The 25,530-nt window shown below is 43.4% G+C and overlaps 1 protein-coding gene across 11 annotated transcripts in view; it reads right to left on the minus strand.

Annotated features, from left to right (window-relative positions):
• Positions 1 to 25,530, minus strand: part of LOC121270011 (A-kinase anchor protein 13-like) — a 394,374-nt gene that overhangs the window by 68,565 nt on the left and 300,279 nt on the right. For all 11 annotated transcript variants that reach the window (XM_041175277.1, XM_041175275.1, XM_041175276.1 and 8 more), the window contains 2 exons: positions 24,900 to 25,035; positions 8,535 to 8,685 (listed from right to left, as the gene is read on the minus strand). In XM_041175277.1, coding sequence (XP_041031211.1) covers positions 8,535 to 8,685; positions 24,900 to 25,035 — 287 coding nt within the window. The remainder of the gene's footprint in view (positions 1 to 8,534; positions 8,686 to 24,899; positions 25,036 to 25,530) is intronic.

A 25,530-nucleotide genomic window follows, 5' to 3' on the forward strand; every position in this document is an offset into this window, starting at 1 on the left:
ATCACTAATGGTGTAAATTTAGGGTAATCCCCACTGGTCTTGTACTGATGATCGATGAAAAGTCAGGGTGATTTCAGTTTTTAATGGTGTAGGGAATGATAATTACTGAACAGCCTTTCTGGCCCTGGAAAATAAATTTTTACAAGTGTGGTGTATCATTCTCCAAGAAAATTAGTGCTGCATACTTAATTTTAGTTTTTCTCTTTTCTGTCTCTCCCTTAATCCCATGTGTATGTCCCAGTCTCTACTTCACTTCCTGTGTAATGATGTACATGTCATTTATATTTCCTGTTTTTTTTTTACATTTGCTGTGCAGTCAGCATGCTCCAGGAGGATTCTTAAACCTGACTGGTTGAAGAGCCTCCCTGCTGCTTAGCCTTCTCACCAACACCAAGGACCCACTGTAAAAGATGCCACATTGGATCAGATACCCGACTACTTCAATTCTCCACTGAAATCTACAAGAAGTCTCTAGGTACATAAGTCAAATGCCTTGCCACAAAATCTAGGCCCGAATGGAGCTAACACCATATTTTGAGTGCAAGTCTAGAATTGCTAAGCAGTGTTCAGCTTAAGAACACTAATCACAAGACAAAACTAAAGTTCAAATTCCAGCCTGACACACCAGGATTAATTTTATAGCCTGCACTTCTGGTGGGCGCGTTCGCTGGGTCTGGGATTGGCCGGGAAACGGACCGCCAACCACTATCAGCCCCTGACCGTGATTTCACGCTGGCTGGTCAATTAACGGCCAGCCAGGGTGAAGCGTGAGCTGGACAGCTCAGCGCTGCCGGGGCAGGGGCAGGGGAAGGGTGGGCGATAACGTCAACATGGGCACGGGCGAGCTCCGAGAGAAAGCTCCCTGAAGGCAGATCAACGCCCACCCGATCAATGTAAAATTCAGCCCTATGTCTCTGTTAACTTTTCAATAATATATGCATCACTACCTATTGTGAAAAATATTACTTCATGTTTATGCCTTTACTTTTGTTTCACAAGTCACATTCAGGGAAACCAACGCAAGACAAGTACAGAAATATATTCCTTTTTAAAATGTATACTGTCTGTTCAGCTCAACTCAAGTAAACTTTGAACATAGCTCCCCAAACCCAATTTTCAACAACCATTGCACATGGATGATGAAGGGTTAAGTGAGGTTAAAAGCTGGTTGTGGGCCAGGGGGTCGGGGGGATAGTATTGGTGCGGCAGCTCCAGGTTTGCTTTAACTTACATATTGGGGTTTCTGAGGAGAGAGACAAAAATCAGAAAGGGAAACTCATCACATGAACAGGCAAGCCCAGTTGTTTTCTCCCTGCATTAAAAATAATTTTCAATTTTGATTCCTCATCATAATAATCTCTTCTCCCCCCATCCCCACCACAATGTGCGTACAGTAGAAGTGAACTCGGACTGCTGTAACTCAAATCGACTTTGATTAAGGATGTTCTTATGCTGTTGGCCAGGAGCAGTGTGACCGAAATTAAGACCAGTGATCGAGGATCAGGAGGAGGCCGTCCAGTGCCTCAAGCTCAGCCATTCAATTAAATTCTGGCTTAAAATCTATGCCTCAACTCTATTTACTCAATTGAACTTTAACTCCAGTGTGAGGGTGGCTCTTTTTAGAACTGTTGAGAGGTTGAACTGATAGCAGCATGGGTAGCTTAGGCGTGGCCTTCCTTACATTAAACACACACACAGAAAACTCCTCTGCTTCCATACAGGCATGCCTTTTTTGGTCACTAAGACAGGTGACATCTCACCCCTCACCCCCCCAGATTCTCATTGCTAAAGCTTGACTGTAAGTCAACTAAAGGTGTAGAGCAAGAAACCCTCCTGGCAGAACAATGCCTCAGGAAGCTTTCCAAGATGGAACAGGACAATGCGGAGTAGGAAATGGGAAAAGATGAAAGGGAAGAGGGATTGGAAATATGATTAAAGAGAATTCCAATGGCCAGTGGCGAAAAATTTAGCACCTGTAGTGCTGGGAATAGCAGTCAAGCAGTAATCTGTATACCAAGCAGCAGGGAGTGCAGTTTAGGATTCGAAGTACTGTCGAAGGGTCATGAGGACTCGAAACGTCAACTCTTTTCTTCTCCGCCGATGCTGCCAGACCTGCTGAGTTTTTCCAGGTAATTCTGTTTTTGTTTAGGATTATATATACTGGTTGAGACTCAGTGCAGATAACAATCATCGAGAAGGTCAGAAACTTGAGCTAGCCTGAACTCTTTGATGTCTGTGGTTAAACAGCTGCTGTGGAGAATTAGACAAAGAAGGCACTTGCTGCTTGGGCACTGAATATATCCCATGTGATTGGGGCTGCATGTGTCAGGAGCTTCACAGAACATCAAATTAGTGAAAGAGTGAAAGAACAACCAAAACAAATACACTTTGGAAAAAAAAATGAAATCATGCTTAATTTTAACGGGGACAATTACAGGCACACATGATGCTCTAACATTCATTAGATCTTCATCCTGGTTCCTTCACGTTTACATTATTTTTTCCTCTCCTCTTCTGAAGGTATTGTCTTTTGCTGGTGTGCAGATTAACAAGTGGCAGCACTGCTCTGAGATAAGGGCCTAAAACAGCAGTCTGTTTTTTTTTTCAAATTTCATTCTCAGGTCTGGGCTAGGCCAGCGTTAGCTGCCCATCCTTCACTGCCCTTGAACAGGTGGTGGTGAGCCACCTATAAAAGAGTGGGTTGTTGGACCATTTCAGAAACAACTACACTGGTGTGGGTCTAGAGTCACACGTAGGCCAGATCAGGTAAGGACAGCAGGTATCATCCCCTGAAGGACATTAGTGAACCAGGTGGATTTTAATGATCATGAAAGTACCAAATTGTCATTATTAACGGCGTGGTTTTCACTTATGTCTCCGAAACAATCATCCAGGCCTCTGGATTACTAGCCCAGTAACTGTCCCACGCATATATTAATAAGAGGCTTAATGTCTTTGAATTTCTCTTTCAGGGTTGCTCAAGGAAATTGGGCCTCCCTAAGCGGTGTTGGCATTGGTCCATTAATTGATGAAGAGCAGAAAATTTAGGCAATACTGTGTGTTTTATGCACTTGAACAAGGGATTGGAAGGTAAAAGCAAAAAACTGCCGATGCTGGAAATCCAAAACAAAAATACCTGGAAAAACTCAGCAGGTCTGGCAGCATCTGCGGAGAGGAGCACAGTTAACGTTTCGAGTCCGTATGACTCTTCAACAGAACTGTTATACTGCAGCTGCCAAAATTTTTCCCAGTCACCTGCCCATTTGCAGACTCTTTGGGCAATACATTGCCGGAGCTGGAATCAAAGGTAGACGGCAGCTAAAATTATCTCTGCCCGCTGGCGTGCCTGTTCCCCCGCTCCATCCCGCCTACAGTCTTTTCTGCACCCGGCAGGGAGTTGACATGGTTATTAAGAATCTATTGAGGCCAGTTAAAGGAGGCTGAATGGGATTTTCCAGTTTGGGTGGTGGTGGGTGGTGGTGGTGGTGGTGGTGGTGGTGGTGGTGGTGGTTGGGGGTGGGGGGGAGCAGTTTAAATGTCTGGAGGTGATGGCAGAGTGTTACCTGTGTGCCAGGCAGGTTTAGAGGCTCTTCTTGCCTGCCTGCGTGCAGGAGCAGCTGCAGGCTGCCCATTGCCCCTGGGAGGAAAATGCTTGCCTCTGTGTCCTCCTTATAACTTGCTTTCTCACCTGCACCCAATCCAGACCTCTGACCCCCGACCTTTGGATCATGTGGACCTATCAACATGGAACTAAGAGGTTCACAAAGCCTCAGACAAAATCAGAGATACGTGTATGCCATTAGAAAGAGGAACTGAATTACCCCATGTACATTTCACAATCAGGTTTCAAGCTAGGGACATTGCCACAAAAACCACACACTGCTGTATGTCACCCATGGCCCTTACAAAAGGAGACTCCCAGGATTCATCCACCTTACCTGTGAGGACTGCATTTCACTTTTCCCCAAAAATCAAAACCAACCAACATAAGCAACCTGAAGAAAGCTCTCAGCAAAAAGGAATAATGGAGGTTAATTAAATAAACCAAACCGGAGTGAAAAATAGCAGCTAAGAGCATCACCTAGAAAGTATTATACAGCAACAATAGCTTTGTCCTAGGGATTTGACACTGTACCTTCAATGACAACTGTGGCTCTCTTCTCAGTTTTGAATTCACAAGCTCAGCACAGGTTAGAAAGTTCATTCCACTTATCTTAACTCATTTGACTGGAAAAATCCTACACTGTCATCACACCAATGGGCTCTCAAATAATACCAAGGAAATTTTGGCCTCAACTCCCTATATTCATTTAGAGCGTTGATCGCTCCAAACTTTCAGAATGAGGTTTGAAATTTGCCCTTCCCTAATTTTAGTCAGTGCCTTTTGTTTAGTTGCAGTTTAACTTGCACAGTTCCATGTTTACTGTCTCTATATGGATCACTACTCATATACCTCAATGAAGTCCCTCTCTGTATTCTTCTCTCATTTTAGCCTGGTTATGTAAGTTTACAGAGACGTTTTTGTATTTGGTTGTTGGGCAGTTTTCATTTCGAATATGTGGGTCCCACCAAATCCACATAATTGAATCGTTGATCAGGCCACAATCATTAATCCTTCAATGCACAATATGCAAGGAGGGCAAACAGGGAAATGGGAGGATAGCACACCATCATTTAACTGCACAGTCTGAACTTGACACTGAACCTAAGTGACCATCTGACAATCAGACTTTGGCTATAAAGTAATGCTAATTCCAGTTACAAAAATCTTAGTACAGGTCATTATACAGGTCTCAAAACTGGCAATTGCAGGACTGAGGCCGCGCCGGACTTCAGAACTTGCCGGAGTGCGGGTCAGGCAGTTCAGGCCATGGGCAGTTCAGGTCAAGCTGGGATCATAGATCATTCAGAGTGCAGGAATAGACTAGTGCACAAGTAGCAAATGGGATAACTAGTCAGACGCCACACCACGCCAATGCAGCACCCAGACGAATTGTCCGGCTAAGTTATTTTTTGCTTTATTTTACTCAATTAAAATTGACTCACGGCACATTCTAACAATGTTTGGTTTCCAGACAACTCCAGTTTTTGGACAGCCAGATTTGAGACACTGTGTGCAATGCTTTGGTGGAGGCGCCATCTTTTAGATGAGATGTTAAACTGTGGCCCCATCTGCCCTCACAAATTAGATCCCATGGCATTGTTTTGAAACGTATGGGAGTTAATCCCGGTACCCTGGCCAATACTTATCCTTTAATTAACATCTCGAAAACAGAATTTCAGGTCATTATCACTGTTTTTTGTGGGAGCTTTGCTTGTACAAATTGCTGCACTTCCTACATCACAAGGATGACTTGAAAAGTACTTAATTGGCTGCAAAGCTCCTTGGGATGTCCTTTGGTCATAAAGGGCTCTACATAAATGCAAGTCTTTTTTTGTGGAAACAATTGTATGACAACAGCCACAGTGAAGATTGCAAAATATTCAGTGTCTCACAAATGGTTGGGGGGGGGAGGTTTGGTGGGAAGAAGGGAATAAAGGGACATCAAATTGAAGGCGAGGGAACAGTTTATGGGTGATGACCACCAACCTGGTATAAGAGAAAGATGTTAATGTGGGATGAGATAGAGTAAGACAGAGCTTTTAGGAAGAGAAGAACAAGAGTGCAGCAGTGTATTGGCTGAAAGTTGGACCACCAATTTGGAAGTTGGAGAACAGGAGGCTGGCAAGGACATTTTGTATTTTTGTAATTCGTTCACAAACCTATTTTTTGCAATTTGCTGCTCCTTTAAAGTGTTCGACTTTGTTATGACAAATTGTAAGTGACACAGGCATATAAGTAGGAAACTAAAACCACAAGCTAGGAGGAGGGGGAAATAAAGAGAATGTATGTAAAACATGAAAACATACTGTTCCATTTAACTCTGTCTCTTGCATAAACCTCTTCTTTCAGCTCTTTAATTGGCTCCTTCCTGATTCTCATTGTGCTATTCTGCCATAAGCATATCTGTTTAGTGTCTATATTATCCTCATCTCTCTCTCGATTATTGCTCTATAACAGACCAGGAGAAAGGACTCCGCACAAAGCTTATTTGCTTAATCCTGCTCAGAGGATGCAAACAGCAGCAGTGAAAATGGCTGTACTGTTAATGTTAAGAATTCAGCTCACTCATGCGCTCAGAGTAGCACCACTGTCTCTGAGCTTTGCAAGTGTATAGGACAGATCCATAACATATCCCAATCCCCGAACTTCCTTTCCCACATGTCACAGAAAGCATGTCCAATCCACTACTAGCTTGTGAAACATGGTCGTTGCCACAATAATGCAAGGCAGCTATTGTTAAATAACGTAAAATGATCTGTTCACTTTGCCTGAAAAACTACAGAAACTATGATCAAAAAACAAGAATAAACAAGGGAACACATTCAGAAATTAAAGTATAAACATCGAATACACAAGAGACAATATTAAAATAAGAAATAGGGACAGGAATAGGTTAACCCTGGACCCTCAACCTTGCTCTGCCATTCAATAAGATCAAGGCTTATCTGATCATGGCCTCAAATCCACTTTTCTGCCTGCCCACGCCCCCCGCATGATCCTCAACTCCCTTGTAAATCAGAAGTCTGTCTAACTTAGCCTTGAATAGATTCAATGGCCCAGCCTCCTCTGCTCTCTGGGTTACAAAACTCCAAAGATTAACAAACCTCAGAGAAGAAATTCCTCCTCATCTCCGTCTTAAATGGGAGACCTCTTTTTCTGAAACTGTGCCCCTTAGTTCTGGATCCCCTTACAAGGGGAATCATCCTCTCAGCATCCATCCTGTCAAGCTCCCACAGAACCTTATAGCTGCAGCATGGGGGATGGGAGGTTCTAAAATGCCCCCCCATGCAGTATAAATACAGGATAGGGGCACAGATCATGCAGCATACATCGAGGACGGAAGGGTGTGAAATACTTATTGTATATGTCGGGAAGGAGAGGCTATAGAATACTCCTTGTACATATAGTCCAGTGACACAGGATATACTCTATGCACCTTATTCAAAAAGTGGTGGAGAGATGGGTTGAAGTATCACGCCTATATAATACAATTACTACATATGCCCAAAAAGAGCAGAACTGGTAGCCAACGACACCAGCTTTATTAAAAGTCACAATATCCCCAAGACTAAATCTGTTTCAGCTGGGCTGAACTGAACAGTCACCAATTTATGCCTCGGTTATAGTCAGAAACATGTGTGGAAAATAAAATGAGATTTCATGGGTTCTCAGACTTATCCTCTATTTATATCTTATATTAAAAGTTAATTTTAGTAAAGTTGCCTAAAAAATGAATAAGAGCAGTGTACTGTGCCACACAGAACATTTACACTCTTGGGTTACAGTTCAACAGACAAGGATAATGCACAATACACAATACTTGTACGCATGTACATGGAGAATCAGAGAGTTCTGTATAGTTGTTGGGAATACTCAATGATAGATGCGAATCTGACTCTCACCCCCATCACTTTTATTTCCTGCTCTCTTCCATTTACAGCAACAACTTTTGTTTATGTAGTGACCATAACACTTTGAAACATCCCAAGGCTCTTCACAGGAGTGTTTTCAAATAAAATCTGACACCCAATGAGCTATTAGGACAGGTGATCAAAAGTTTGGTCAAAGAGGCAGGTTTTGAGCAGCATTGTAGAGGAGGATAGAAAGGTGGAGAGGTTTCAGGAGGTAATTCCAGAGTTCAGGGCCTAGACAGCACGGCCGACAATGGTGGAGCAATTAAAATCAGGCTTGCTCACGAGACCAGAATTAGAGGAGTGCAGAGATCTTGGAGGGCTGTAGGACTGAAGGGGCTTCCAGACAAGGGGTGGGGGTGGGGGGTAGGATATGGAGGAATTTGAAAGGAAGAGAAATTTTAAATTCAATCCTAAGACTCAACCATCTACGATGGTACCCATGGAGACTGTATGAAAATGAAACACGACTGCATTTATATTGACTGTAGAGTTGTCTTCTTTCTTATGGCTGATGTAGATGCAGAGCAACAACTATAATTTTACATTCAGTTGGGTAAGGCAGATAAGTGGGACAGAGGCAGTGAAGTGTATTGCTGTGACACCTCCTTTGTATTTGAGAATCAGGTGTTGAGTTATTAGATGTTCCCAGGGTCTGTTCTGAGACCACAGTTGCACACTGGAGACTTTTTAAATATTTCATTTGTGCACCAAGTATCCACATCAACCATGGAGGATTGGAGCCAGGGATGTTCTATGTAAGGTCTTTCAGGTTTAGAGTTCACAAGAAGTAACATTCAGCCTTCCAAGCTTCTTTAGGGTTGAAATCACATTGTTGAAAATTAACTGCACGGGTCTAGAGGGCTTGCTTGACTTCAAGCAATGTTGAGGTGATGTTACCAAACCATGATGCCATCAGCATGAGGACTTGGAAACAGGTCATGGAAATGATGACATCACCAAGTACAAATTAGATTAATTACTTACACTAAGACTCAAACTGCAACCCAGTTACTTACTGGTACAGAGGTACGCCTCTCGGCAGGCAACAGCTTTGTTACACTGGTGACATTGCGGAGAACGATATGCTATGATTGTAGTAAAAACGTGTCCGTTTACAGTTTTCTTGTCCTTGTCCTTTACCTCCTTCTCTTTTGTTTTCTCTTTCTCCTAAAAGAAAGGAGAAACATCAGTGACACAAGGAAAATCAATTTTTACATTTGGTATGGAAGAAATTTATTTCTGGTCCCTGTGATACATGCTTTGCAGCAGTAATCCCTGCCTGCATTAACTGTCACTTTCATCTCTGTGGATATTTGGCATAAAATCACCTACCAGCAAGACTTAAGTAGCCAAACCAGTTAAAAACTCCATTTAAAAAAAAAATCCTTCTTAACATGTTGCCATGGTTGGCATCTCTGGTTTTCCACAACTGGGTGATCTATTGCGCTGCTTAGGAGGGCAGTTAAGAAGTCACCCATATTGGGGTAGAATTAGAATCACTCACAGGCCAGATCAGGTAAGGATGGCAGATATCCGTCCCTACTGGACATGAGTCCACCATTTGGACTTCTATGGCAACTTTTACTGATACCTAGATTTTTTGTAAACCGAATTCAAACCCTCAAACTGCCCTGGTGGAATCTGAACTCCATTTCCAGAGGAATAGCTCAGGGAACCAGATTATAACCACTACATCACAGACTGCAAACCTTGGGTAAAGGCCAGGGTCCACAGAATTGGGCACCCAACCAATGCGGGAAATTAAACCAAGCAAATCAGAAGTGGTTGCCATATGATGCTGAACCTTGGCTCTAAAAGCTCAAAGGTCACATGAGAGGGGCAAAATTCAGTATAAAGATTTCGTTTTAAGGCCTTTTAAAAGGATGGCTCTGAAGTAAGAGACAATCATAGAGAAGTAAGCAGAGTTCTTCCAGCTTTAGCCATTTCAAAATCTTATTTTCCCAGAGCATTTACTGATTCAGAAAGTGAGTTGAATTGCCTTTCGTCAATATAATCTTTAATCCAACATGTTACAACTTCAAGATTCTTGATATGTGGGCCTCTTTAACAGGTCCTGTCCAGGGCAGTCATCAAGACTCACTGCTTAAAAGAAAATGACAAGCAAGGAACTGAGGGGGTGTAAACCACAATATACACTCTTTAACTGACTGATTTTCACATGATAGTTTGATGGTTGGGTTCTCCAAATTGCAAAGGGATGTCATCAGATGATATAGAAACAGTCTGACATACAGAGTAAAATCCTGCACGATGCTTACTGTCCATTCCCTTTTGTATTTAATTCAAAATCCTCATTCGCAATTACAAATCTCTTCACTCGCTCTACCTCAGCAAATGTCTGCAACCACAAGGACTAGCTCTTGTGCTCAAGTTGGGGGAGATGGTGGCATAGTGGGAATGTCACCAGACTAGCAATCCCATCATGGCAGCTGGTGGGATTTGAATTCAATTAATAAAAACCTGGAATTAAAAGCTAGTCTCAGTAATGGTGACCACAAAACTATCATTGATTGTTGTAAAACCCCATCTGGTTCACTAATACCCTTTAGGGAAGGAAATCTGCCATTCTTACCTTGTCTGGCCTACATGTGACTCCAGACCCACAGCAAAGTGGTTGACTCTGAACTGCCCTCTGAAATGCTCTAGCAAGCCAATCAGTTCAAGGGCAATTAGGGATAGGCAACAAATGCTGGCCTTGCCAGTGACACCCACGAAAGAATAAATTAAAAAGTTATCATGCTGGCTTCTTGTACATTTCCCCACCCTCCCTTCTCTGTCTCTGATGGAACAGGCTAACTACACCCCACCCACTTACCCCCACCTGTACCGCATCCCTGGCCCCAACACAACCAACTGAGCTGATCCTTCTCTCTGCAACTCCCTCCCAAGTTATTTCCCTCCCCAATTTTAAAAGGCTTTTTAAACATTCATTTGACCCCGCTTTCAATTGCCTCTCCTGACTGCTTGGTCTCTATCCTCCTCTGTGGAGCATTTTGGGATGTTAACTATACTATAAATTCCATAGAAATTCTAAGCTGCTCCACAATAGAGATATTCAAAAGTTTGTCATTTATTTTGAATTCTGAAGACAGATAGCTCAGAAAACAAATGTAGAGACCATCATTCAAATCTCTGCTTCATCTTGAAATCCCTGGACACAGCAGTGGTTGACTAATGAGTACATGGCAGCTTGCAACAGAATCAAAATTGGATGTGGTACACAGTCGAATAACACAGTCGAAAGCCATTCCCAAGGCTTTCCGTGTAAGAGGGAGGTGCCCGTAGAAGCAGCAAAAATGAGAGGGTAAAAAGATAACAAGTAACCTCAACACCGAGTGAAAACTAAACCAAATTTACAGCCAACCAACCGCCTCCCCCTTCCCAGCTGTGCAACATCTGCTGCGACATCTTCAAACCGTCTTACAAAACTCTTCCTTATCCCTGTGCTACGGAAGCTGTTCCTGTATTTATTTGCAAAGTCAACAGAGGCACAGTGGAGCTATGTTTGTTGTAACAAGTTAGCAGTCACAAAAAAAACAGCAGAATTTGTCTAGAGAGTTGAATGCTCTTCTGTGTAATGGAATAGGGGACCCCAAGCATAGAATAGTGTATAAGGCAATCTTATATAAATACAAACAACCAAGAGTATTCACAAGGACATGGGTTCAAACTGATAAAAGGCAATTTTAGAAGTGATATCTGAAGTCACACATGGTGATCAAAACTTGCAATGGACGGTTTAGCCATAACCAATGGAGGCAGAAACCCTGTATTTTTTTAAAATAGATATGGTAATGGGGGAACTTTCCAGCTTAATGAACTACGATGGGCTGAGCGGCCTTCCCCATCCACAATTAACCTTGTGAAGAAAGGGGGTGGTGGGAAATTGCTGCTGAAGAGAAAGTCCCACTCCCAATTATATTCTCAGTTTTAATCCTGCCAGCAAAGAGGAAGGAAAACTGAAGTCAAGGAAAGTGCCGGAAATACGTAGCAGATTTGGAAGCCTCTGCAGAGAGAGAAACGGAGTTAACATTTCTTGTCTGTGGCCTTTTGTCAGAAGTTCTGATCAATGGACATAGGCCTGAAACATTAATTGTTTCTCTCTCCACAGATACTGCCAGATCTGCTGCATATTTCCAGCATCGTGTTTTTTTCCTTCAGTTTTCCAGCATCCAGATTACTTGGTTTCTGTTGGAAACAGACTCCAATGTTTCCACTGCCTCCAATGGCCAACTGTGGGACACAGAAAAAGTTGGGTGCTTGTTGGCAGAGGCATGGTGTTCAGCTGTTTTACCCAGCCAGCAGGCCATTGCCAGTTGGCGCATCCCTGAACGCAGTACAGGAGGAAGTACTTAGGGAGTGATCTGCACACCAATGAGCTCAGATTACAAATGGTTTCAGGATGATGATGTAGCAATGCTTTGAATCAGGATGAGCAATAATCCCTTCCTTACAATCCTAATCCTGTGCTGTCTTAACCCCGAGAACCCAAACCTAAGCAAAGCCAAAACTCACCAATGTAATAGGTTATTCTAACAGAAAGGCACAACACAGGAAATAATGACACACCTCATCCTTATCACTAAATGATAAGCTCTGAGGTTTGTATGAACGTATAAACATTGCTCTTTGCTCAAGATCTACAATTCCTTCTATAAACTGGAGTGCTTCACAAAGCACTACCAAGTTCCAGCGTTAAATCTGACCCGTGCCTCAATAATTTATCTGCGCATAGTAAGAATCCCAACTGGCCCCCTTTCCTGTTAATTATCCTATATATTGCTTGCTTTATACTATAATTTATGCTTAATGCAAGACAGCTGTCTCTGCTGTTTCATAAATAAATACTTGGATTCAATTTAATGTTATGAATATTTTTGTTTTCACCAACTTCTTGGACTCAGTGTAAAACAAAATGAAATTCGTCTTTACTGGAACACAACCGAACTGCAGATTAAATCAGAATCTTTTTGCCCTTCTGCTAGTCTGTTTCTATAAAAGATAAATCTACATTAATATACACAATGCTACAGTTTCAAATACGTTAACAGGGAACAGAAACTAAAACATGTGCAAAAGATTTATTTTAAAAAAAACTGAAAACTTAGACACTGAGACTGAAGATGGGAGTCTATTACAACAGATTGTAAACAGGAAACCAAGCAAAGGCAGCCAACATGAAGATATTAACAGTCGTGAACACTTAAGCTTTCGACTCCCGACCAAACACGACACAGTACAAGATCGCCTGTACTGCAAATCATCCCGTTACCTACCAATTTAAACGGACTCGACTGCGGCATATAAAATCTAATCCACGACATAACTCAGCTCAGGAGAAATCTGCTCTTCACATGGTGGTTACAGAAGAAAATGGTCTGACTGTCTCATCATGCCTGTGACGTGCAACTCAGTCAGAGGAAGTTGGGGTCGGGAGAGGGGGAGGCTGGCTTTTAAAGGGTCAATAGTCAGTAAGTTGTCTAGAAGCATTAAGCTTAGGAAAAAGGAACAGTTCCTCTGCCTTTCATTTTAAACTAAACCATTTTTGGTGCCTCAAAGGCTCACCCACATATTTTAGAAATTACTGCAAAATTTACTTCTTCTAAATTAAACAGAAGACTAAATTTTGAGCAACACCTTCTGCTTGACAAATAAAATTAACTGCTCCAACTGAATTCTTGAGGGTTTCACTTTCTGTGCGCTATGGCTAGTGTGAAACGGTTAGTGTGACTCTATTAAATACTATTTTAGTGGTCATTTACCTATTTGCTTTAAACCTGGTTAATGGAGATAGTGACTGGGGAATAGCACTTCTTGAAGTAGCTAAAAGTGCTATTTAATGCAACTATTTAAAGTTATCCTTCCTTTCAAAGGATCCACAAATCACTTGGGTGCTTTAGCCTTAGGGAGGGGATATACTGTTTCGTGGCCTCTTCATGGCCCTCTACTGGTGCCAATCTACAACCATCTACCTGGAGGCACAACAACAAAAACTTACATTTTTATAGCATCTTTAAAATAGCAACAACTACATAGATGCTTCACAGGAGCGTTATTAAACAAGATTTTATGTGGAGCCGCATAAGGAGATATTATTGCAGATGACTAAAAACTTGGCAAAGAGTTAGGCTTTAAGGATCATCCCAAAGCAGGAGAGAGAGGTAGAGAGGCAGAAGGATTTAGGGAGGGAATTCAGAGCTTAGGCCCCAGGTAGCTGAAATATGGTTGCTAATGACAGAACGATGAAAATTGGGAATGCGCAAGAGGCCAGCTATGGAGGAACAGAGAGATCTGGGAGGGTTGTAGGGCTGAAGGAGGTTACAGAGATAGGAATGGGTGTGACTATGAAGTGATGTGAAAACCAGGATATTGAAATGGAAGCTTCACTGGAGCAGGAGCCAATGTGGGTCAGTGAACACAGTGGTGATAGGTGAAGGGGACATGGCAGGAGTTAAGATTACTTGCATACAGTGTACTTGCACACGAACAGAGAGAGAGCTCATCCTGAGTGGGGCACAGCCAGAGTGGGTATTGGCATTTTGGTGCAAAGTGGGAATTCGGTGCATAGGGGACGAGGTGCTCTTTGCATTTTTTCCTTGCTATCCAACTTCTTAAATCTTCAGAGTGTGGGTCTTGCCCTGCTGCAGCAGTAGAAGCTACAAGGGAAAGGAATCACTGGTAAGTAGTGGGTAAGGTATTTACTACTTTAATCGCATATAGTTCAAGGTCTTTTTGAGGTTTATTGTTTGTATATTCCACAGTAATGAGGATCAGGAAAGAGAGGCCCTAGAGTAATTGACTTAAGAGGTTTAATTTAAAGGGATAAGTCATGGCAGGAGCACTCAAAGCTGTGGTGTGCTCCTCGTGCTCCATGTGGGAAGCTGGGAACATTTCCAGTGCCTGGGACCAGCATGTATGCAGGAAGTGTGTCCAGCTGCAGCACCTGGAAGCTTGGGTTTCAGAGATGGAACGGCGGCTGGGGACGCTGTGGAGCATCCGCGAGTCTGAGAGCATCGTGGAGAGCACATTTAGAGAGGTGGTCACACCGAAGATGAAGGGACTTGAGGAAGGAAGGGAATGGGTGACCACCAGGCAGTCCAAGAGAAACAGACAGGTAGTTCAGGGGTCCCCTAGGATCCCCTCGCAAAGCAGTATTCCATTTTAGGCTAATGAGGGCGCTGGTTCCTCCAGGGAGTGTGGACCAGAGCCAAGCTTCTGGCACCACAAGCAGCCTCTGTACAGGAGGGGAGGAAGACAGGAAGGGAAATAGTAATAGGAGATTCTATAGTCAGGGGAACAGATAGGTGCTACTGTGGCCGTCAATGTGACTCCAGGATGGTGTGTTGCCTCCCTGGTGCCAGGGTCCATGATGTCACTGAACGGCTGCAGGGCATCTTGAAGGGGGAGGGTGATAAGGCAGAGGTCATGGTACAAGTTAGTACCAATGACATAGGTAGAAAGAGGGATGAGGTCTTGCATCAAGAATTCAGGGAGTTAGGCAGTAGACTGAAAAGCAGGACCTCTCGGGTTGTAATCTCTGGATTACTCCCAGTGCCACGTGCTAGCGAGCTCAGAAATAGGAGAATAGTGCAGATGAATGTGTGGCTTAAGAGTTGGTGCAGGAGGGAGAGTTTTAGATTCCTGGATCACTGGGACAGTTTCTGGGGAAGGTGGGACCTGTACAAGCGGGACAGTTTACATCTGAACCAGAGTGGGACTAACATCCTTGAGGGCGGGTTTGCTAGTGCTGTTGGGAGGAGTTTAAACTAATTCGGCAGCGGGAGGGGACACAGAATGTTAGCAGAATAGGGACACATCATAATACAGTAAAACAATCAAGTCAGAGGGAGTACAGCTGCATTAAGCTTCAAGGGAGTAAGGCAAGGCTGGATGGCCTCTACTTTAATACCAGGAGTATTACAGGTAAAACGGAGGAGTTAAGGGTGAGGATTGACACATGGAATTGTGATGTAATTGCCATCACTGAGACATGTTTGAGGGAAGGGCAGGATCAGCAGCTCAACATTCCAGAATATGGAATCTTCAGGCGGGATGGTGGAGGGGGTAAAAGAGGAGGGGGCATTGCATTATTAGTTAAGGAGTCAGTTACTGCAGTAAGGAGAGATGATATCTTGGAGGGGGCACCGACTGAAGCTTTGTGGGTAGAGCTTAGGAATAAAAAAGGGGCAGCCACATTGTTAGGTGTTTATTATAGACCTCCAGATAGTCAGCGGGGGAGGTGCCAGAGGACTGGAGAACAGCTAATGTGGTTCTGCCGTTTAAGAAGGGTTGTAGAGATAAGCTAGGGAACTACAGGCCAATGAATCTCACCTCAGTGGTAGGGAAACTTTTGGAGAAAGTTCTGAAGAAGAGTATCTATCTCTGCTTGGAAAGGCAAGGTTTGATCAGGGAAAGTCAGCATGACTTTGTCAGAGGGAGGTCACACTTAACAAATTTGACTGAAGTTTTTGAGGAGGTGACCAGGTGTGTAGATGAGGGTAGTGTAGTCGATGTAGTTTAAATGGATTTCAGCAAAGCCTTTGACCAGGTCCCACACGGGAGACTTATAAAGAAGGCAAATGCACATGGGATATAGGGTAATTTGATAAGGTGGATTCAAAATTGGCTTAGTTGTAAGAGGCAGAGGGTGATGACAGAAGGATGCTTTAGTGACTGGAAGCCAGTGTCCAGTGGCGTACCACAGGGATCTGTGCTCAGACCCCTATTATTTGTCATTTATATAAACGACATAGATGACAATGTAGGGGGTAGGATTAGTAAGTTTGTGGATGACAAAAATTGGCCGGATGGTTAACAGTGAGGTTGAGTGTCTTGGGCTACAGGAAGATATAGACGGGATGGTCAAATGGGCAGATAAATGGCAGATGGAATTCCACCCTGAAAAGTGTGAGGTGAAACACTTTGGAAGGAGTAAATTGACAAGGAAGCATTCAATGAATGGCATGACACTAGGAAGTTCTGAGGAAGAAAGGAACCTTGGCATGTGTGTCCATAGATTGCTGAAGGCAGAGGGGCATGTTAGTGGGGTGGTGAAAAAGGCATATGTGTTACTTGCCTTTATCAATCGAGGCATAGATTACAAAGTAGGGAGGTCATGTTGGAGTTGTATAGAACCATAGTGAGGCCACAGCTGGAGTACTACGTGCAGTTCTTGTTGCCACATTATAGGAAGGACGTGATTGCACTGGAGCGGGTGCAGAGTAGATTCACCAGGATGTTGCCTAGGATGAAACATTTAAGTTATGAAGAGAGGTTGGATGGACTTGGGTTGTTTTTGTTGGAGCAGAGAAGACTGAGGGGCGACCTGGTTGAGATGTCCAAGATTGAGGAGCATGGACAGGCTGGATAGGGAGCAGCTGTTCCCCTTAGTTAAAGGGTCAGTTAAAGGGGGCATAAGTCCAAGGTGGGGGGCAGGAGGTTTAGGGGGGAATGTGAGGAAAAACTTTTTTACCCAGAGGGTGGTGACGGTCTGGAATGCACTGCCTGGGAGGGTGGTGGAGGCGGGTTGCCTCACATCCTTTAAAAAGTACCCTGGATGAGCACTTGGCACATCATAACATTCAAGGCTATGGGCCAAGTGCTGGTAAATGAGATTAGGTAGGTAGGTCAGGTGTTTCTCACGTGTCGGTGCACACTTGATGGCCAAAGGGCCTCATCTGCACTGTGATTACTGGTAGCAGAGATTTGGATTGTGGGCAGCACAGTGGCGTAGTGGTTTAGCATTGCTGTCTCACAGCGCCAAGGGCCCAGGTTCGATTCTGACCTTGGGCATCTGTCTGTGTGGAGTTTGCATGTTCTCCCCATGTCTGCGTGGGTTTCCACTAGGTGCTCTAGTTTCCTCCCACTGTCCAAAGGCATGCTGGTTAGGTGGATTGGCTACAGTTTAATTGCCCCTTAGTGTGTGTGCATGCGTGAGTGTGTGGCATCCCATCCTGGGTGTACCCTGCCTAGCACTCACTGCCTGTCAGGATAGGCTCTGACTCCCAGAATTGGATAAAGTGGTTCTGGACAAGTAAGAAAGTAAGTGAGTGAGGTTTGCTCAAATTTAAGGTTTATGTGACATGGGAGGCTAGCCAGGAGAGCATACACAGACATGGCCAAGATTTGCTTTACTTTGCTTTCAATTTTCCCTCTTCTCCATTAAAGCAGTGTCTGCTTGCTATTCCTGTACATTGGTACAGACGAGGCTCATTACCCAGGTGAATTAGATCAGCAAGTTTGCTGATGACACTAAGATTGGAGGTGTTGTGGACAGCGAGGAAGGCTTTCAAAGCTTGCAGAGAGATCTGGACCAACTGGAAAAATGGGCCAGAAAATGGCAGATGGAATTTAATGCAGAAAGGTGTGAGGTGTTACATTTTGGAAGGTCAAACCAAGGTAGGACACACAGTAAATGGTAGGGCACTGAGGAGTGCGGAGGAACAAAGGGATCTGGGAGTTCAGATACATAGTTCCCTGAAAGTGGCGTCACAGGTAGACAAGGTTGTAAAGAAAGCTTTTGGCATACTGGCCTTCATAAATCGAAGTATTGAGTATAGGAGTTGGGATGTTATGGTGAGGTTGTATAAGACATTGGTGAGGCAAACTTTGGAGTATTGTGTGCAGTTCTGGTCGCCTAACTACAGGAAGGATATCAGTAGGATTGAGAAAGTGCAGAGAAGATTTACTAGGATGTTGCCGGGTCTTAAGGAGTTGAGTTACAGGGAAAGATTAAACAGGTTAGGACTTTATTCCTTGGAGCGTAGAAGAATGAGGGGAGATATGATAGAAGTTTACAAAATTATGAGGGGTATAGACAGAGTAAATGCCAGTAGGCTCTTTCCACTTAGATTAGGAGAAATAAATATGAGAGGACATGGCTTTAGGGTGAAAGGGGAAAGGTTTAGGGGGAACATTAGGGGGAACTTCTTCACTCAGAGAGTGGTGAGAGTGGAACGAGCTACCATCTGACGTAGTAAATGTGGGCTCACTCTTAAGTTTTAAGAATAAATTGGATAGATACATGGATGGGAGAGGTCCGGAGGGTTATGGACTAGGTGCAGGTCAATGGGACTAGAGGAATAATATTTTGGCACAGACTAGAAGAGCCGAATGGCCTGTTTTCTGTGCTGTAGTGTTCTATGGTTCTATGGACAATTGCAGCTGTATAGTTGTGGTGCAGCAGAAGAAGAGCACCCTTCACATTGTCAAGCCATTCCTAAAGCGCTTTTCTACCAATGAGTTATCTTGAAGTCCAATGACTTGGCTTGCAGGCAAATGGAGAAACCATATGTACAGAGCAGATAGACAAAGAAAAGCTGTTTCCATTAGTTTATGGTATAGGAACTAAGGGATAGAAATTTAAAGTTTTGGGCAAGAGATGTGGTGGGATCTGAGGAGGGACCTGTTTTACACAGCAAGTGATAGTGACCTGGAACTTGCTGCCTAGGAAGGTGGTGGAAGCAAAAATGATTTCAAAAGGAAATTGGATGGGAAGTTGAATGAAATAAAGTAGCAGAGATACAGAGGTCGAGTGGGGGAATGGAACTGACTGAATTGCCCTACAGAGCTGACATGGACTTGATGGGCTGAATCGCCTCCTTCTGTGTCGTAATGACTCTATGTGAGCAAGCTCCCTTAAATAGCAATAGTATAAATGGCCAGTTAATTTGCTTTGGTAGTGCTGGTTGAGGACTAAGCAGGATACAATTTTCATCTTTTGGTCAAGGCTCTGGGAGAATTCCAGAAATCCTTTTTCAAATAGTGCCATTGGAAACTGCATGTCCAACTGGTCAAGATGACAGATGGAGCCTCAGTTTAATGTCTTATTTGAAAGACAATATCTTCGAACAATGCAGCTCCCTGTCAATACTGCACTGAAGTATTAGTCTAGACCTCCAGTCGCTGAATTGGGATGTGATCTGTGAATTTCTGATTCAGGTTTCTTTTCATTCATTCAAGGGATGTGGGCTTCGCTGGCTGGGCCAGCATTTATTGCCCATCCCTAACTGCCCTTGAGAAGGTGGTGGTGAGCTGTCTTCTTGAACCACTGCAGTCCATATGATGTAGGTACACCCACAGCGCTCTTACGAAGGAAGTTCCAGGATTTTGACTCAGCGACAGTGAAGGAACGGTGATATATTTCCAAGTCAGGATAGTGAGTGACTTGGAGGGGAATTTCCAGGTGGTAGTGTTCCCATCTATCTGCTATCCTTGTCCTTCTAGATAGTAGTAGTCATGTGTTTGGAAGGTGCTGTCTCAGGAGCCTTGATAAATCCCTGCAGTGCATCTTGTAGACAGTACACACTGCTGCCACTGTGCATCGGTGGAGGGAATGAACGTTTGTGGAAGTGGACCAATCACCCGGGCCAGTAATTCCTGGTGGCAGTGCAGGTGTACGGCTATTATGCAAGGACAATTACTGGATCCTAATGTGAAGCCCATGGCAGTCAAATTGCTTGCTGACACTCAATCTAGGCTCACAAATCAATAATGGTGTGTGTGAAAAGCTGCAGGTGTGCAGGCACAGATTGAATAGTACCCCACTCTGATTGAGTGTTGTCAGGAGAACAGGGAAGAAAATTGAGAGCGTATTGGGGGAGGAGGGTGGTATGGGGGGTGAGGAATAGTTAATCAAATTACCAGCTGGACTATTTCCTGAAATTGCACAGCTACAGTGATTATTCCGTAACTCTTTTCATGTGTCCAGGAAATGACATATGCGAAGTATCCAGATGATGGCGAGACACCAAACTTCACACTCATGGTTTACAATGTCCCCTGAAAGCCTTAGTGCACATTTACACCTTCTACCACCACTGACAGGATGTCTAGTTTGTTAGAACTCAGTTCGGCTCACAAGCTGCGCAGAACTGTGAAAGTCCAACAAGTTCACAAACTTACGAATGCATGTCACTTCAGATGACATCAGCTCTGTGCTAATAATCTACAATCAACAAGATGCCAATTTATAAAACCCAGAAAAGCTTCCAAAGGAGAGTGTCTAGAAAATGCCGACAACTTTTTAAAAAAGGCCTACAGCTGAATAACAGCCCTGAACAGCAGTCTAGATAACCACAGAGATATACAGCACAGAAGATGATCATTCAGCCCACCTCAGCCCTTTCCAAGAGCAAAACTCATTCCACTGCTCTGTTCTCTTCTCCCTGGCCTTGGATCTTCCTTCAATTTAAGTATTCAATTAAGTTCCCTTTAAAAATACCACATTCTCTGCCTCAAGCATTGCCTGTGGCAAATCGTCCAATGTCGAACAACCCTCTGTGTACAGATATTTCTCCTAACCTCTCTCTGTGGCAATTTTAAATTCAAAATTTAATGTTTTTTCTTCTCCTCTTAGTCCAGAGGATTTAGTCCAAGTATCTGAAGTCTTCAAACACATGTACACACACACTCCAACACACACGCACACTTACTATGACCCAATCAATATATTTTCATTGCATATATTTGCATATTTGCATATATTTTCATTATTTCTTTGTCTCTCTACTCTCTGCCCCTATTTATTAAATCCAAGCAGTTACTTGCCCTTTTTGTGACATCATCTATCTGCATTTTAACCTTCAGGAAATGATGTATTTGAACCCAAGCTCTCTGCTGATCCACACCTTGCCAAGTTTTTTGGTATACATTCCCATTTCTCCTAAAATCTTTTACCTCACACATATTCATATTAAATTGCATCTGCCACATCTCTGCCCCTTTCACTAATATATCCAAATCTGCCTGAAGTTTTTGCTCTTTGGCACACATGCTTTTTAAACTGTACTTGTACTTGGGGAAATGCATCTCAGAAAATAACTTCCAATACAGGTTCACAGCAGATAGCAATCCACCATTTTTTTTCTCCTGCAGCAATTGCCATGTAGAACACCAACAACTCAAATTTTATGTAATGGAATTATTTCTGGTAGGAAGAATGAGAAAAGTCAATATAACTAAATGGTGCAATTAAGGGGAATGCAGGAACAGAAGGACTTGGGGATGTATGTACATAAAGCTTTGAAGGTAGCAGGACAAATTGAGATGGTTGTTAAAAATCTGCATGGGATTATGGTTATTAATAGAGAGATAGAGTATAAAAGAAAGGAAGTTATGCTAACCATCATAAAATACTGGTTAGGCATATTGTTGGAGTATTGTATTCAAGACCGGGCACCACACCTTAGAAAGGATGTCAAGGGAGTAGAGAGGGTGTAGAGGAGATTTATTGGAATGGTACCAGGGATGAGGAATTTTATTTAACTCGAGAGGCTGGACAAACTGGGGCTCTTCTCCCTAAAACAGAGAAGGCTGAGAGAAGGGATAGGGATAGGGATGTTCAAAATCATTCACTGCTTTGATAAGAAGTAAGAGAGTATTTCCAGTGGCAGGAGGGTCAGTGACAAGACGACACATATTTAAAGCGATTGCCAGAAGATCTGGAAGCGACATGGGGAAACAACTTATTTTTTTTTTTAACAACATAGCAAGTTCTGGGAGCTGAAAGGGTGATGGAAGTAGATTCAATGAAAAAAAAAATTAAAGGGAATTGGATAAACACATGATGGGGGGAAAAAATTACTGGCCTATGGGGAAAGTGCAAGGGAATGGGATTAATTGAATAGTTCTACCAAAGAGCCAGCAGAGGCATGGATGGGCCAAGTGGTCTCCTTCTGCGCTGTTTCATTCTATGATGCTCGTAATACAACAGTGTAGCAGCTCAGAGGCCGATCAGACATGGTCATGGTCAATATTTCGGCAGCAGCAGTTGACAAGCTCTTATCTGCTGGGCAAATCTAGCAAGTTACCCATCCTACCCTGGAATAGGCAAGGCACAGACCAGTACAACTTTGAATAACTTTTGCAGCCTATTTGCTCTCTTTTGAAAGGAAGCTGGTGAAACAAAATCATAAACGGGGTGAACTTATTTTAGAACTTGCCCTTACTTAAGCCGCAAACTACAATAGTGCAAATAGTGAATTACTAAGCATGGATATATTCCCATCCTTATAAACAAAGAATTTGAAGAAATTTGTTTTGTTTGTGTTTTTATGTTGTGAAACAAATATTTGTTTTTTTTAGTAGAATAATAAAAAAAAATAGCTTTTATGGTGTGACTGATATACATAACCTACTGGACATGCATAAAAGCAATTGTTAAAAGTTAAATAGTAAATCCAGGAAACAAAGATCTCGGTTACTTGTAACATGATCTACTTCTTGTCGGGTTGCACGTGGGTTATTCGTACCCATAACAAATAGCACTTTGTGAACTACCAACACTTCAAACTGCTTTGCAATTCTGGTGCAGGACTTTTGCATCATACAGACCTATTCTCCACCCCAAGCGCCACTACAAGGTTCTGGAACCCTGGCCAGAATATTGCCATCGGCGTGTGGGGACGGGCCTGACATGCAAAATGACATGTGATGACACTGGCCATGCGTCCCCGACATCATCGTGCGTCATTTCGATATTTCATTCAGCGGGCGGGTGCCAGAGGCGGCTGCGCACCCACCGAACTGTCAACGGCCTATTAAGGTCATTAAAGAACCAATTAAAGTCGTTAGCAAAGCTGCCTGTCCAGCTTTAAGGTTGGGGGGGAGGGCAGGTGAAGAGCCCAAACGCCCTTTGCGTTTTTCAGGAAACCTCATCCACGGTTTCCTGAAGGTTTTATAAAATAATGATTTAAACTTTGCACAATTCACAAACGTGTCTCTGCACATGTGAGATGATGGAACATGCTTAAATAATTTTTTTTCCTCCTTTATTAAAAAGTGTTACTATCAACTGCGCTCTTTCGCATGCATGCGCGAAAGAGTGCAGGCCCCGACTCTCCCTCTTCACCCTGCCCGCACAGGTAGAGCTGAGCGCTACCGGCCGTGTGGGCCTTAATTGGCTGGCCCACGTAAAATGGTGCCACACAGCCAATCTCTAGCGGCGATCAGCTCTGCGCCTGCCCCCACCCAGCCCACCCAACATAGGTAAGATGCAACCCCTTGTAGTCATCTGTTACTCGTTCCATTTTGTTCTTTCAGAGAGCCTCGACCCTTTTTCTGCTATTCACACATCCTGCTTTCCTACCTTTATGCCACTATCAGCACCTTCTTTAGCCCTTACCACTACCATTAACACTCCCTTTGTCTCGTGTCCATGACACCTTTGTCAATCTCTCCTTAGCCCCCACCTATCGCTGAACTTTCCATCCAGCTTCACCTGCTCCACCTTCCTTAAACAGTATAAATTCCATCACATTTCTACTTCTCTTTAGGTCTGAAGAAGAGTCACATGGACTCAAAATGTTAATTCTGTTCCTCTCTCCGCAAATGTTGTCAGACCTGCTGGGTTTTTCCAGCATTTTCTGTTTTTATTTCAGATTTCCAGCATCCGCAGTATTTTGCTGTTATCTGCAAGATCCTGTTTGCTGTCCACCTGAAGCTGTCGATTTCACTCTTGTATTTGGGTTCATGCCAGGATTTTAGCACAGGCCCTGCCATCTCACCAACACCAGTCCAGCGGAATGCCATCCCACCATCGAATGAGCAGCTTCAAACTTTGAGGCAAGCAAGAGCTCCAGGGGTTAAATCGATAGATTTCCAGAGCCTAATGACATCAAGGGATGTGGAGATAGCGCCGGAAATTGGTTTTGAGTTAAATGAACTGCCATGATCTAACTGAATGGCGGAGGAGGCTCGATGAGCTGAATGGCCTACTCATGTTTCTATGTCTTCCACCCACAATGCAACACAACACAAGGGCCCAGGTATTCAAGATTCTAGGGAGTAAAGAAAAATTGAACTCTAATAACACATTTGGTATCACAAATTCAATACCAAAGGCTTCTCATTTCTTCAACTGCGCCTTCCTTCCATGCGATCGCTACCACTGACAGACAAGAACAGCAATCTTATGGGAATGCTAACACTTCCATGTTCTCTCCCAAATCACATATTATCCTGACCTGGACACAATGTAGTTTCTTTATTCGTTCTGCATCAATATCCTGCCACTGTTAAGAGAGCACTCTCACTATATGGATGTAACAGCTGAGAACACCAAACACCACTTTCTCAGGGAAATTAATGGGGCCTTGTCAACGATACCCACATCCAAAAAACAAACAAGAATTGAAAAAAAAACTCTTTTCCCATTTCATAACCTCCACAGATCTCAGCAACTTCACTGAGTAGTAGTCGGGGCTGTCCTACAAGGTAGGGGAACAGAGGTGGGGCGGAGGGGCACTACACCAGGAAATGTTAGGAAGAAAGTTCTCAGAGGAACGCTATCATCTGACCTGTAATTGACGCATGGACAAGACAAAATGGCCGGTGAAGTTAGACACTTCATCAGTACGTACTTTGTTCTTGTGTTTCCCACTTGACATTTTGTTTTTGAGGTAGCTGAAAGTTCGAGACACTTTAGTGCTGCCTTTCCCTTCTGAATCCTTCCGTGTTGGACTTGGTGGCACTTGGCTATTATCCTCTTCTGAAATGCTGTGCAAATCAAGCAAAAACAACTGTTTAAAATATGGTTTATGTTTTGTATTTGAAACTTTCACTTAGGGATTTCAGTACTGTTTAATGGACAAGTAAGAGAATAACTTGCAAGGTGCAAGAGATGTGCAAATTAGTCATGAGCAACAAACAGTGGATCATTTGCATGTGGGGTTTGGGGGGGCCTGGGGAGGGAAGAGGGAAGTAGCCGCTTTAAGGCAGTGCCAGACGAAGTTGGCATTAGCTACTGAGCATACAAACTGGAAGGTGCCAGGTCCAATCTCCATCTGAGATGAATCAGGTGAGATGGCAGAAGAGCTGGAGGCATGACAACTGGTTTCAATGCCCTCAGTTGGGCAAGGGCATAAGAAGCCAGCATTCCATAGTGATAACCAGAGTTACCTACTGGAAACTGTACGTATACATGAGTGACTGAGTCTGCTGAATGGAGTGGAGTTGACTGGGAGTTGGTGGAAGCAGACTCAATCATGGCTT

This window comes from Carcharodon carcharias, chromosome 26 (genome assembly GCF_017639515.1).
Source record: "Carcharodon carcharias isolate sCarCar2 chromosome 26, sCarCar2.pri, whole genome shotgun sequence".
Classification (NCBI taxonomy): domain Eukaryota; kingdom Metazoa; phylum Chordata; class Chondrichthyes; order Lamniformes; family Lamnidae; genus Carcharodon; species Carcharodon carcharias.